This window comes from Colletotrichum fioriniae (assembly GCF_027942845.1).
Source record: "Colletotrichum fioriniae strain IMI 355084 chromosome Unknown scaffold_13, whole genome shotgun sequence".
Taxonomy (NCBI): domain Eukaryota; kingdom Fungi; phylum Ascomycota; class Sordariomycetes; order Glomerellales; family Glomerellaceae; genus Colletotrichum; species Colletotrichum fioriniae.
In genome coordinates, this window is record NW_027076849.1 from 1,253,450 (window position 1) to 1,267,630 (window position 14,181).

At 52.9% G+C, this 14,181-nt stretch overlaps 1 protein-coding gene across 1 annotated transcript; it reads left to right on the forward strand.

The window, feature by feature from the left end:
• Positions 1-13,342: 13,342 nt before the first annotated feature.
• N0V96_010075 (uncharacterized protein) lies at positions 13,343-13,609 on the forward strand (the record flags this gene model as incomplete). Its single annotated transcript, XM_053197449.2, has 1 exon — positions 13,343-13,609. One exon carries the CDS (start codon positions 13,343-13,345, stop codon positions 13,607-13,609), a length of 267 nt encoding a protein of 88 aa, XP_053045153.1.
• Between the last annotated feature and the right edge of the window lie 572 nt (positions 13,610-14,181).

Sequence of the window (14,181 nt, forward strand, 5' to 3'; positions counted from 1 at the left end):
TTGGTGGATGTTGGCATCCAGTGATAGTTGGTTGGAAGGGGCGGCGGAGTCAGAGACTAAGTAGGCTTGGGTCTGAGCCCCAAGAGCCGGGCGGTGGGCTCCATGGTGGGGCCGTGTACTTGTGCAAGGCCCCGTCCAGATTTGTGTTGTGTCACGGCAATTGTAAATGCATATTGACATGAAGCCCAAGCGAAGTTGAATCGTCTCCAGCGGTTTCTTAGGCTGGTGTCGTTTGGACCTCTTTGTTGTGGAACCCCACGATCGGCACACGCTGGGACAGGCGTTCAATGAAGATTTTGATACCCGTTGCGATATATTGCGGACGGCACGCTGAGATGTGCACGCTGGCAATTCAAGGGAATTAGATATCTTAGTGTAAAAGACGAGCCCTCTGGTAGAATGCCCCTTGAAAGATGTAATGGATTTGGGTGACAGGTCAAATGGGTGAGATGTCAATTTGATAGGTACAAACAGGTAGATGAAAGAAAGCATCGCCTCAAAGTCAACCAAGACAGCTCCTGAATTGACTCCGATCCCCCCGCAAGCTGTTCAAAGATGTCAATACCAAATACAGGGACAACAGCACATGAACAGAAAAGCTGCGTCCTGGAACCGATGCAAGCAACCTGGCCACCGCCTAGAAGGACGGAGATAGTAGTAAAGGAGCCAGGTAGGTATCCTCAGACTCAAACATTTAAGCTCACAAGAGTTCGCCGCAAAGGCTGACAAACACATGACTTCTCCTTCCATTTCTCAGAATCAGCTCATGCGTTTGGGACAATGAGATCGGTGAAGCCAGCCCCATCACCCTACAACCTGGTCTTCACGGGGAAGGCCACAAGCGATTGTATCCAACCAGCGGGCCACTATCTGTCAAATACGGAGCCTCAAACTCAGAGCGAGAGCAACCATGCATGGATATCGCATCACTTGCTGGAATCTTCTTCGCCCGGAGCAAAAATTCCGGAAGCAGTCCCGCACCCCCACGGCCCCGTAGTACCGGGGCGGGACAGTTGCACGGGACAGTTGCGGCATCGCCAGCTTCGTCACCTCGGACCCTCACAATCACAATCACTGGTGAAAACTGAAATGAAAAGCAAATTATGGCGCTATGGCTGTAAATGACACTCATAAGCTGCATCTTGGCATTTCCAGTAGCTTCTTCTTCGAGAACGGAACACCCATTCCCTTCTTGTCTCTATGGTCCGACGCTTGCTACGCGTGCTACGTAAGGTTGCGTTTGCTTCACCCTGCATAAGGGTTCTGCCGCTTTGCTCTTAGTCTCAGGCTCTCAGCCTGGCTTTTACCGAGAGGCCGAGTCCTAGGTGGTAGCCTCAACGGTGGTGACGCCCTCATATCCTCTGGTCTTTCCGATGGAAAAGAGAGACTAACAACGCTCTTGCATCGGCGCAAACATCGTTGGCATACGTCAAATGGTAACCTGGCGGCACACTGATATCCCTCTCGTCACTACATTATCCGACAGCGCGTACCCTCACACCGACGAACAATCAAAGGTACGAGGTCCAGACTCAAAAATGGCTCTCTTGGCGATGCGCATTCGTCCATCCTCTGCCAACATCCACCCCCTCCCCGAATCGTCATCCCGCTTCCAGAGGGAACACACAGCCGGATTCCAGATTCGCAGGGGTTCAACCAAGGTCACGGATCGAAGGCAAAGGGCTCTCATCTTCCTTCCATCCAATTCCTGGCGGTCAATCATGCACAGCCTGTCATCATTGTACATTGGCGCCGCATGTCATCCCGTCGACGGCGCGTCTAGAACCCGAAGATCCTACTACGACACACCCCCTTCCCTGCTCGGTGAGCGGTGTGTACCCTCTCGGCCGGGAAGAACTAGCGTTCCTCCCGTTTGGGACGTCAAGTCCGATTTGCCGGCGGGAGAGGACATGTGTAGGTTGAAGGGACGACGTTCGTTGCAGCTATCGTGAGATGAAGCGCCGTCCGTCTCTGCCAAGGAGGGGTACGATGGAGAGAGGGCAGAATGGGGCCGAAGTATCGGTATTGCTGTATCGAGAAAGGAAGACACGGCGCGCCTAGCGCTTCAGCCGTGATGCGAACCAGAATGCATAAACTTCTCGACACGCCCCAATCAAAGGAGAACAATATGCCGTTCCAATATCGGTAAGAAAGGGGCCTCGGATCACACCTTGGTATCGTTGCTTCTCGGAGACGGGCACAAGGCCCGCTTGTGTCTCTCGATGTGCCGGCTCTCCATCGGCGCCCGTCATCGGGGTCCTGGGTAGCCGGATTGGTCGCGAGCCGGGCTAGTGAAAGCCCGTGGGTAAGGGGATCGGGAGACACCGGGCTTTCGGACGATGTAAAGAAGACGAGATGACGGGGTGAAATCGTGAGCTAGAGGCTCGCTGACATAGCCAGAATCGGAATTAGAAACACACATCGCTGTCGGGACCATGAACACTGGTTCATGAACACGGGCCGGCGAGTAAGTATGCCGTTGGAAGCATAGACATGGTAACCACTTCACACCATCGAAGGAAGTGCCTTGGCTTGCCCTCTAATTGCACAATAAACAAGCAAAACCACAACAATCATATGGTCGTACTGCCAACAAGTGGTGCCGCCAGACCACCGAATGAATGCCATTTGGCTCCGGTGACAGGTCAACACCCAGCAGCATGGGGAATCAAATGGGCAGAAAAGCCATAGAGCCGCACTGGGGGGAATAAAATCCCAAAACCCTGCTTGTGAAGAAAATGCGGAGAATCTCTGGGGCATCACCTTTCTTCGAAAAGGAAAACCCTAATGATCAGGAATTCGCTCGCAGGCGTTCCCTGTCATCATGTCGAGTTCGACAATGGTCTAGAACCGTGAGGTGGTATTCAGAAATCCGTCTTCTCCATCAGAATGGCTGTCGCAGGCAATTGATCAGCACGGGTGGCCCCAGTGTCAAGTGCTAGGTATCGTCGCCCCGGTAGAAGAGTCTCCTCCCCGAACACCCCTCTCCCTGCGAGATGGATCCTGCGTCGAGCGGGCTGAGAAAGCATATTGGTTGACTGGGACAGTGAACCCCAGAGAAGCAGGTCGATTGAGGCAGGATCGGCGATGTCAGAAAACCGAGACACTTTGACTTGGTTTTTTGACTGGAACCGGAACCAAGGAACTTGGCGCTGGGGCCAGGGCTGGAGTTAAGCTGGTCAACACCCGGGAAAATGGCACCTCGGCTGGACCAGTCGTGGTTTTCGCCGTGCCGGCTCCGAGTAGCAGATGATCTTGGCTAAAGACATGCGCAGTGACGATGAAGAAGAAGGAGAGAGTGGCTCTCCGTCCAGTAGCACTGCAGCAGTCATGGCCGAGAGGAATGGAGCTCGATCACTCGAGATGGATCGAAGATGCACCGTATGGTATAGGTGCAAAAATGCCAGGAAGACAGATGAGTGACGGTTGATCGGGGGGGAAACCTGGAACGGTGAGCCGTTTGACGGTCGGTATTGGGTGAAGATAGCATGACTATGCCGAGGCCATGACCCAATGAAGAAGAATAGTTGTATGATGCCCAGCATTCAGGGACGGATGTGCAACGTTCATCGCGATCGCAGACTAGCCGGATCGACAACAAGGGCACGGGCAGGTGCTGTCTTTAGGTATCGGGGTCTCAGCTTCCTCCAGAGGGATGGTTAAATCGAATTGTGGACGTGAATACGATAGATTCAAATAGGTAAACTAGGTAGAAGGCGCTCGAGCTAGGTCAAAGTGCACCTAACGCAAGGGTGGCCGGCTGGCAGGGAGGGGATTGGGGGATAGGAACAAGCCAGGGAACAGGAAAGTGTCTGGTGGGTAAAAATCAACATGAGATTTTGACATATTTGATCGAGAAATGCCGATACCATCGAAAAAGTGCGGAAAATTGGCAAAATTGGCATTGTATGTCATCGAGATCGAAGAACGATAGAGCGTAAGCGCGGGTAGGGTATCCGCCAGTAGCGCATACGCGAAATAGGAAGTAAAGACACCATTAGCGTTTCGATCGAGTTTCGTTTCGATGGCCGATGCGGAATCATGTGGTTGAAAAACCGCAGAGGGTCGGAGGACTTGCTCCCCCTCTCTAGCATCAAGACCGGCGCACCGCGGGGAACGGGACGGAGAGCGGAATGAAGAAAGCTTCAGACGCTATTGAAGAAGCTAAAACTTACCTGGCAGTCACATCTTGCTTACGCTCTGGATGCGGTTTTGTCGATGGGCAACGGGTGGGAGCCGATCAAACTAACAACTGCCCGATGCCATGTCGTGGGGAAGGTTGTGCTGGGAAGGTTGTGCTGTTGGCAAGGGATTTTGCGCATGCCACAACCGCATTCCCGTCAAGCGGCCGCAAGACGCTTGTCTCGAGACTAGAGACCCTGACCAAACGTCTGTACAACTCTGTGCAAGCCTGAGTGACGGCATTTGACGTGTCTCTCTCTGGTTGGCGACTTGGCTTCGCGAAATAGTCGGACAATGACGCTCGAAGGATAGGTGATCTCTATCAAGCTCAGGATGGTCAATATCAGTGAACGTTGCATATAGAGCGAGACGGATTCTTGGCCTTGTCACTGTGATACTCTACAACCTCTTTTTGCAACGCAAGCGAGGCAGATAAAGTAGAGTCCCAAGGTGAGATTATTGCATTTTGGACTGATCGTTGCCTGTCGATGCGCTGGTTGTGCTGCCCGATGTGCCGATGCGACGCTTCTGTGCGTGCTGCTACTATTGATATTGGCGACGTGCTGCTGTAAATCAACAAAAGTAGTCATCTGCGGATCATCCGTTCCCGCAGATGAAATGGACGATCACTTACAGTATGAGGAAGGCCTTTACCTCGAGGCGCAAGAGCTGTGACCACAAGGCAGAACAATTGGAAGACCAATCTCCACAGTGAAGCTTACCTTGCCGATGGGAACAATAGTGGAGGAGGGGCAAGCCAAAGAATTGGGGATGAGAGACGGGTAAGGCTCGAACACATAATGTCGATCAGCTTCGTGCCATTGGGTGAATTCCCCTTATGGGACCTGATGGAATTGTTCCCTATGGAGGAGACGCGTCCGAGGTGGCGATGAGCGTGGCGAGTAGATTCGTTGGTGTTTTGAGAACCGAGCAACCGAGTTTGCTTGTGTCCGCTCTTATTTCCCCTTGCCCTACATCGCCGATGAATTCTCGCACATCGACGATGCGTTTGAGCTGCAAAGCGGCCTCGTGACAAGCGAGAGGGTGTACGAAACACCAACCCGGCAGTTTTGAGGGTTTACGATGCCAGACTCGTCCAAAAGACCGAGCAAGCGCCAAAAGGACAACCCACAAGCTCACCGAAAAAGAGAGAAAGGTCAGGACAGGGTCTCTTCAGCCACGCTGTGGCAGAAAGAGGTCAATTTGAATATCGCATGCTCATTTGCTTGAGCAATGGGAGAAGGGGGTCCTCGCTGGCAAAGCACGAATGCACGATGGGATTTTTTCTTCGTCCGATCACGATGGCATGGGGAAAAGTTGTCGATACCGCCGTAGCACCCGATGGGCAATATGAGTCTTACAACCCACACACGTCTCTCGCTATGAACGCACTACAATCACTACGCAGTAGCGTGAGGGTGCTACGGCAAGGGACCTTGGCACCCCATGGCCGCTTAGACGAGAGAAAGATATGCTAGGCAGCCCAGAAGCCGAACCACCACTCGATTGCATTCTCCACGGGAGTTGATTACTTGATAATTCAAGAGATTCCTAAGCAAGGGTCTTACTTGATAATTGAGGACTCCGAGGTTTAGCGCAACCGCTTCCCGAACACCGTCTCGATCTTCTTTGATGATTGGGCGCCGGATTGATAGAGTTGACTTCAAATTGAGCTAGGCATGAGACGACACCAAGAAAGGGCCCAAGCCTTTCCCCAAAGAGGTGGGGCGTGTGTGAGCTTGAGAAAACGATATCTTTGAGACGGATGTAGTGAAGAGAAAGCTGACCTGGAGCCACGCGGGGTTATGCACTTAATAGCCGGCGGACCCGAGTATACGTCCAGAGTTCGAAAGCGAACGAGAGAGGGAAGCCGAAGCTCTCTTTCGGTGCCTCGCAGCCCATTGAACCCCTTTCCGCGTGAGCGGAGATACGGATGGGGTGTGAAGACGGCATTTCGCACTCGCTGGGGATCCGGACGCGAGATGGGGGCCCCGCGAATTGGGAGAGTAATCAGGAGATAACCTCAGCAATCTTCCGACGCATCCATGTTGATTAAACCACGGCAGACATGGCGAACAGAATGCGGAATGGGGTTTTGAGTTGTCAGTCATTCCCAATGCAGTGGCCGGTCTCCCGGGGGCGTGATGTTTTTCTTACACCCATCTACGGATAGGTAGTCATCAACAGCAAACTCGCTGACAGACAGGCACACAGGAAACCGTATTGTGGCTTTTGCCTGCCGGTGTGTGACTGACTGAACTGTTTCGAAGGGTCTCGGTTGTTGGCATTTAGCGGGAACCGTTGACGAATCAGCCATTTCTGTGATTGCCTTTTTGCCTTGTTGCGCGCGCCGCCGATTCTGCAGCCTGTTCCCATTCCAGTGCCTACGCTCTTATCATATCATTCTTCACGTTCAAGACGCGGTCTGACAGGAGTGACAGGCACCAAAGGACAAGACTCAGGGCAGGCAGCCAAGCGAACCCAGCCTCGGACGTGAGTAACGTACGCGCAACTCCAAGAGGCGCTCTCTCTTTCGCCCTGGGCGAGTGGTGCGGGCACGCAGGCTGCTGCAGCCACAGCCACGGGCGCTCCATTGGTGAGGATATGCGGGCTTTTGGGTGTTGCCGTCTCTGGGTGGTGCGGGATTGTGTGAAGTTGAGGCACTTACGTACATGGCATGGCATGGGGTTTGGCACACGCGAGGCTTGCGTGGTCTTGCATGGCATTTTGGCTGTTTTGTAACGATTTAGCATCCAGTGAGACGATGGGTTTCGAACTACGATACGCCAACCTCCTCTTCATCCTCCTCCGTCCACCCATCTCCCTTCTCGTCTCCGTACAGAAGAGGGGGTTCGCTTAGGTTGAGCAGCGGGACAACGCGCGGAGGGATGGGGTATTATCTCGGCAGCGTAGCACCGTATTCCCTTCCGACAGACGATGCCCATGCAAGACGGCCGATGAGGATGAACTCTCGATGTTTACTGTAGGCATTGTGGACACATTCCCTTAGCAACGGTGTCGCGCGCATAGTGCATAATTGTGCAAAGGAAAGCGCCAAGTACTCTGAAAATGGTGGACGCCGAGCTGGAGGAAAATGACTTCCGGCAAGCACTGCGCGTCCTGGGGCTTGGGAGTCTTAGTTCCTATCAAAAAGTGAAGAAGCGAAGACGCGAGATACCCTTTACTCGCATACGAATGCCAACTTACGTTCCCTCCACGTTCGACGCCCTACACCTTCAACTAGCGTCTGCCCTACAGAAGTTTAACCAAGTCTTGTGGTCTTGACAGAAACAGTGACAGTAGCCAAAAGGAAAGAGCCCGCCCTGGTAGAGCTGGGAGTTGGGACGGCGTGCGTGCTGGCGGATGGAAAATGGGCTCAGAGCAATTACGGTGATACCGAACCGTCTTAGGTCCCCACTGCAAAAAGGTCCTCCAAGACAGACCAGACCGTGAGACCCAAGCTGAAGAAAACGGGACCCTTGGGCTGAGGATCGAAGAAAAGGCTGGGAGATCGACAGGGTACGTGTCTTGGCGCACAGCCCAAGGGATCGAGAGTTTGCGCGTGTCATCAGAGTCTAGCCCCTTTCAGGTACAATTTCGTCTCTCAGTAACTAACGCCCATGTGGTTATGTCGGTGCTGCCGTCTCGTCGGTTGTGGACCGTGGGGGATCTGGAGTCAGGAGGGGGGGCCCTCTCCGTCTCTTGCTACTGTTAGTTGCATAGACGGGAGATGAGGGCGGGGAGAGGCTCTCTTGGACGGGGTAAACGGCATTCATCCATACGCTACGGAATACACACGCCCCCTCGTCTTAACGCAAAACGGATGCATTGAAGATGAGGGGGAAGAAGAGGCAAAAGAGGGAGCCAAGACAGTAGATGGCATTGACCAATCATCGGCAGCCAGTAACATGTGGCTGGCAAAGATCTTGGAGGAGGCAGCTGCCGTCTCAAAGTTGCGCGGTGTGCATCTGGATGCGGCTGTCGAGTGAGTGCCTAAGTCCGTGTACTACACACAGATGGTAAGTCTTGGAGAGCCAAGATTAATAATTTTGGTCACAGAAAGGTAAAAGTGGTCTGAGAAACGGAGAGGAGGATTACCAGGGAAGGATTGATTGCTAAGAGCTTTTGTGACTCTTCGGAGGGGTAAATAAATAGACTTTGGCGTCTAACGGGAACTGCGATGCTTTGACAGGAGAAGGGGGATGGATTGGAAATTGAAAATGCCATGGCGGGAAGTCTGAACGGTAGGAGCCACGCACACATACACTTTTGCGCGCAAAGGGCAAAAAGGCTGAAATTGCAAAGCCCGTGATCGTGTCACAATATCTCTGAGGATAGGACAGGCCTCATCCTCTAATCAAGTCAAGTGATACTGCGGATGGAGAGTGGGAGAGACTGAGAGTCTGTCACCCTCCCTCTCACTGCCTCCGTGAGTCTGCTCTGCCTGGTCAACAGAAGTCTTAAAAGAACATGAAGGTCTAGACTCTTAGACACCGTGACATCCTTTTGCGGACTTTTCTTGGCGAACAAAATAGAGTTGCCCAGTGTTCTCCCCCCTTATTTTGGGTTCGTGGGTGCGCGGGCGGGCTTATTGGTCAAACATCTCCCCGAACGCTGCGGAAATCATCTCGGCGGAATCCCATCAATGCCCGCGCCGAAGGCGTAGGCTCTCCCCCGTCGCAAAAAAAGAGAGAACCGCCGCCGCGTTGCTTTTTGTCCATGATGCGATTGATTGTAGGTATGCAACGACAACGACAGCCCCTTGTCCTGCACGCGCGGCGGCGGTTAAGTTTTTTCCACATTCATCGAAAAAAAAGTGTTTCTCATTGACTCGTATTCTCCAAATAAACAAATCTTCAACCTTCCAGCAAAGTATTGCAATTTCAATAGCACGAGCTTTATCTGTGATACGCAAAGGTTAGGAATAGTAACAGAAACAAACAAAACGGGCAGAAAATAGCTCTCCCCCAAGCAAAGCAAATTTGAGTGGAACAACCAACTCAGCCCATCACGTTTCACAAAACACAGAAGCATGCGAATACTCTTCAATCTCTCTGAAGAATTCTCCATACTGCCTATATTTGGGTATCGCGTTCTCCCGTAGTATGCATTGTTCGCCCATACCTCCGTCGGGAAGGGGCCCAATTCTCACGTAAAGAGGCTGTATACGCCAAACAGTTCCTCCCGACCCCGGATCCCGCCGACCAAAAACGGGACGCAGACACGCCAATTAGCAGTGGCCGTTGGCTCCGTTGTGGTGCCCGTCCCCGTTGGTGCCGTTGGTGCCGTTGAGCGTTGGGGCTGGTCGCCGAGTGGTCTTGCGCCCCCCCTCCTCCGGGACGCCGGGATATGGATTCGAACGGGCAACTAGGACCCCGAACTTCAGGCTGACACCTTTTTGACATACACAGCCGTCGGGAAGAGAGGGGCGCACGAGGGTAAGCAAGTAAGGTACTTTGTAGGCTGACAAGGATGGAGGAGCTGAGCATGAATCCGAAGCCGCAAAGTAGAGGATAGAGAGTGCACATGCCAGACAGGGGGTAAGAGTGAGTAAGAGAGACAGCAACCGCAGCTCTAACTAACTTTTGCGTACTTCTCTTTTTTTGCTTTGGGCCGCAGCAAAACACAGCACCGCACCCTGGGTCCGTAGAGAAAAAAAAAACCCATGTTCCGGGGAAGGGATAGACCCAATCGATATTGATCACCAGCTAAGAGTCAGAAGGGCCGCAAGGGCCGCCTTGAGGACCCTTGAGGCAGGAGCAAATAGGTAAATGGCGCTCTCGGTGGGCTTTTGTTTGCGACAACATGCAATTCCTTACGCGGAAATCGCATGGTTCGGGCCCTCCGTCCGTCCCAAGGCCCCTCTAAGTTTGAGGACGTTCCCGCCAAGTGGATGCCCTCTTTGCTTTACTCTTCGCTTTCGACGGGCTTCGCTCGCTCTCAGCAGAGCAAGCATGCCATGCCTATCTTATCACCAGGGCCAAGCAAAAAAAGAGGCGCAAAGGCAACGCATCAAACCGTGCGCCATGGCGCGTCGTTGAGAGAGATAGAGGAGCCTTGGGAGGTGCCTTATTCTCCACTTAGTTGGAAACGGCAGTGATGGCGTAAATTACATACACAAGGGATGAGTGAGGGAGACTGGAGAAATACAACGGCTTCCCGTGAGGATCATGCAACATTAGCACGCCGGCTGTCACGAGCGAATTATCAATCCCAAACCGTGGAGGGGATTTCCGGGCTGCCTCTGGGAGTCTGAGCAAAACAAATTGCGGATTATTTTCTGATCAAAGGATTGTTGAAGGCTCCAGAAGGAACGAGACGGTAGTGTTCCAACGCCGCTCCAGTGCTCCACGGTTCGGGTCTCCGTTTTGTCGATCTGGGGTGGCCCCCGTCGATGCGACTTGGCTCTTTTGATCGTAGGTCCCCTGATATTCAGCTGGGACAGGACAGCTGAAGTTATGTTGAAAACGGCGATTGATCATTGAAGTGGCCTGATGATGGGTGGTATTCATCGGTGGCTCGGAGATTTTGATCAAGACGCCCCCTCAGGAACATTGAGGGAATCTCCATTAGGCTGGGGGGGCGGGCGGCATCTAGAAACATGAAACCTTGCGCTACTTTTGCCAAATCTCCAACAGAAACTCCTATTCCTTCTGCCACCATTGACAACCTCCACCTCCCGTGCCTCAAGCCAAGTCCGTCCATGTGTGTGAAGGTACGTGTGTATGACAGTGAGTGTGGATGTGTGTACCGCCCACCCCATCGCGTAGAATCCACGGGCTCCGCGCGGCCGCCCTATGAGACGCCTACATCTCCACGTAATACAGCCGGCTTCAAGTTCATGACCACCCGTCAAACAGTCAGGATCAGTCTTTTGGCAAGAACCTAAGGATGAACGGACAGACATACACACACGCGCGCACATCCATACCCCGTTGCTCTATCCGTACTGACACTCGGCGCTACGGGTTCATAGCTTCAAGTTCCCCCGCCGTTTTATGTCGCTTCTCCGCCACACCCTCCACAACCCGTCCTGTAATCGAGATGCGCAATCAAAGCCACCTCTTGACCAGCGTCTCGGACTGATGACCTGCCCTGCCTGGTATCGCCTGAGAGGCTTAGGAAGAGGGGGGGTCTTGAGGGGCCCAGCTGTTAGGAATTAGGGATCCCCGGGTAATAGCATCGACGATGGTAGGATATTCATCGTCCTTTCGTTCAAGCACAAACATGCCAACGCGGGACCCAGATATGCGCAACGCAACATGGGAAAATAGTTACACTCAGGGAGGGCGCGTCCGGGAAACGATGGAGCAGGAGTAAAGGTCTAGAAGTCTGATCAATCACTTTTTTTTTTCTTCTGTTTTTAATTCTCCTTTGGTTTGGACCCTGAATTCCAGAGCTCCATCTTTCCAATCCAACCCATGCGAGATGTGTTAAAAGTGCCGACGTCCCCATCAATCTCCATGCCGCGAAGGAAGACGCAACCCCTTGAATGTTTGTCTTCACCGGTAAACAAACACTTTTGCTTCACCCTTTCACACACAAAAAAAGTCTTTGAGTAGACAAGTTTTTAACTTCGACTGGTTCGTTGTTCATTTACATTGAAACTCTATCCACCGGTTTGGAAGAGTCATACCGCCTGGTCGCCGACGTGTTGTTCTATTGTTACCTGATCAACAAGAAAGGGTTCAATTTGACAAGTCATCGAAAAACCCACATCGAATCAACACCGCCCAGAAAAAAAAAATCCCCAAGGGTTCCAGTACCGGCGCTTACGCTGTGCGAAGCGAGCGAGCAGGCCTCATTTCACCAATACATTTCATCCAGGCAGGCCTCAAACAGAAAGAAAGAGAAAAAAACAAAAAAGAGTCACACTACTCCGTATCCTAGGGCTTGTCGAGTTACAAACCGCGCATTTCGGCCTCAGCACTGCCCAAAGGAAGAAAGTCAGGAAGAAGCTATTACGACTCAGATATTGCAGCCAACACTCTCCCGATATCTGCCCAATCCAACGACGACCCCAGCCCAGGACTCCCAGTTTGTGTTTTGCCGTTCAGCTGCACACGCCCCTCCTCCGTTGGACGGCGCCCCGTTGGAACGAATATTTCCGTAAGACTCTCTCCATCTGCTCCGTTATCATCTGCTGTCGCATATAATGCATATGCATCGTCCGTATCCGTTACAAATGGCACTAACTCCACACCCCAGTCTCCCTTTGCGGGACTCACCCCCATCCGTAATCACCACGCCGTCTCCAAATCGGCATCGACCGTCTCGCCAGTCTCCGAACCGTCACTTTGACGGTCCACCCACACCATCTCGCATCCACCCGTCACAACACCGTCACGCCCTCTGTCTCTCTCTCTCTCTTTCCGTTCTCCCTCGCTCTCCTCTCTCTCTCACAGTCTCTCACGTCTCTCTCACCCTCGGCTTGGCTGGGCTTGGCTTTACTCTCAGCAGTCTTGTCTTGTGCCTGATTCTACACGCCCCCCCTTCTCTCTCCTCGAACGACCACCAGTTCCCCCTGCCCTTCTGACTTCTTGGGACGCCATCCTTGTCCTGCTGGGCCGCATCACCCACCACCCACTGCTCCAAGCACAACCTGCACAAGCCCGGCTCAGTCGGACAACGGAGTGTGAGTGAGCGACCGTTGGCCGTCTCTCTTATTGCCGACACTTCCATAGGCCGTCGCGCCTTGCACATTTCCAAGCAAGCTTGCATTATTACGCTGGGCCTGCGATCACGATCCGTTCTCCCACACAAGCATACACAACTCACACACCCCTCTCTTCCCGGGGGCCTTCACACACCCACCCCCCTGCCAGACACACAGATTACACCCTGGTGTTCGCTTTTACCCTCCTTATTTCTTTTCTTGACCCCTCACCCCTGCCGCCCACACTCCCCTTTGGACACCACACTGCTCGTCCTCCCACAGTTACTCTTCATTATATATCATCAAGCCTTCCCACGCCCACATCTCGAGACCTCACTCTCCCTACCAACTCTTGCACTTGCAATACCACTCCAACTTACAACATACAACGACTTGGGATAATATACCAAAGGCAAACCAACATCAGCACTACCACCAACACTAGTACCAACAAGGACAATTACTACGATACTCCACAACAGTAACACCAACAACACCATCATCATGCCTTCGAGCTCGCGCCCCTCCAAGATCCACTACAGTTCCTCGTCATCCTCCGACTCCGACCTCTCCTCGGCATCCTCATCCTACAGACACAGCATGGACTCCATTTCCAGGCCCGTTGCCTCCGTCGAGGTCCTTCGCTGTCTGCGCTGCGCGAGGTCCGTCGAGGCCACCTCCACCGACGACTCCAGCTCAACAGGAATGGTCCGCATCGCTCACAACCTCTACTACTGCGAACGCTGCGCCAAGATGGTCGGCTACAAATGAGCGACCCATAAGTCGGGATGTAACTTGAGGTGACGGATTAGTATACGACGGACCCGACACCATCTTCTTTATTCCAACCAACTGCAGCACACCTTGTCTGCAACTCCATGGACACTACTCCAATAACAGCCGATGATGGCCAACCTCATCGACATGGCTGAGGTACTCCACCATGCGAAGGACAACTTCACGCCAGGCACCACAGTGAGAGCACACAGCTCGGCTCGGTTATGACTGGGATCTCACTCAGTCGTCCAGGGACCCGACAGACACAGTCTTGTCTGACAGTGTCTCCCTAAGAGTGAGACCACATTCCTTCGCCAAGGATCAGCATCACAGGTCGGCGGTTTCCCCAGACCCGCGTCTGAGTTACCAATAAACTCCGCGGTCTGATCGACGCTTTTTTTTTTTCTTCTTCTCTTCACTTCTACTCTGCTTCGAACTAGAAGAGAGTATCGAAATGTATTGCAATGTGCACTTCGACAAAGTGGGGCAGTCTCCTTTGGATTCTTCTCGACTTCGCTTCGACTCAGTCACATGGTCACCCCGTCGAGGTTGAAACAACCCACACG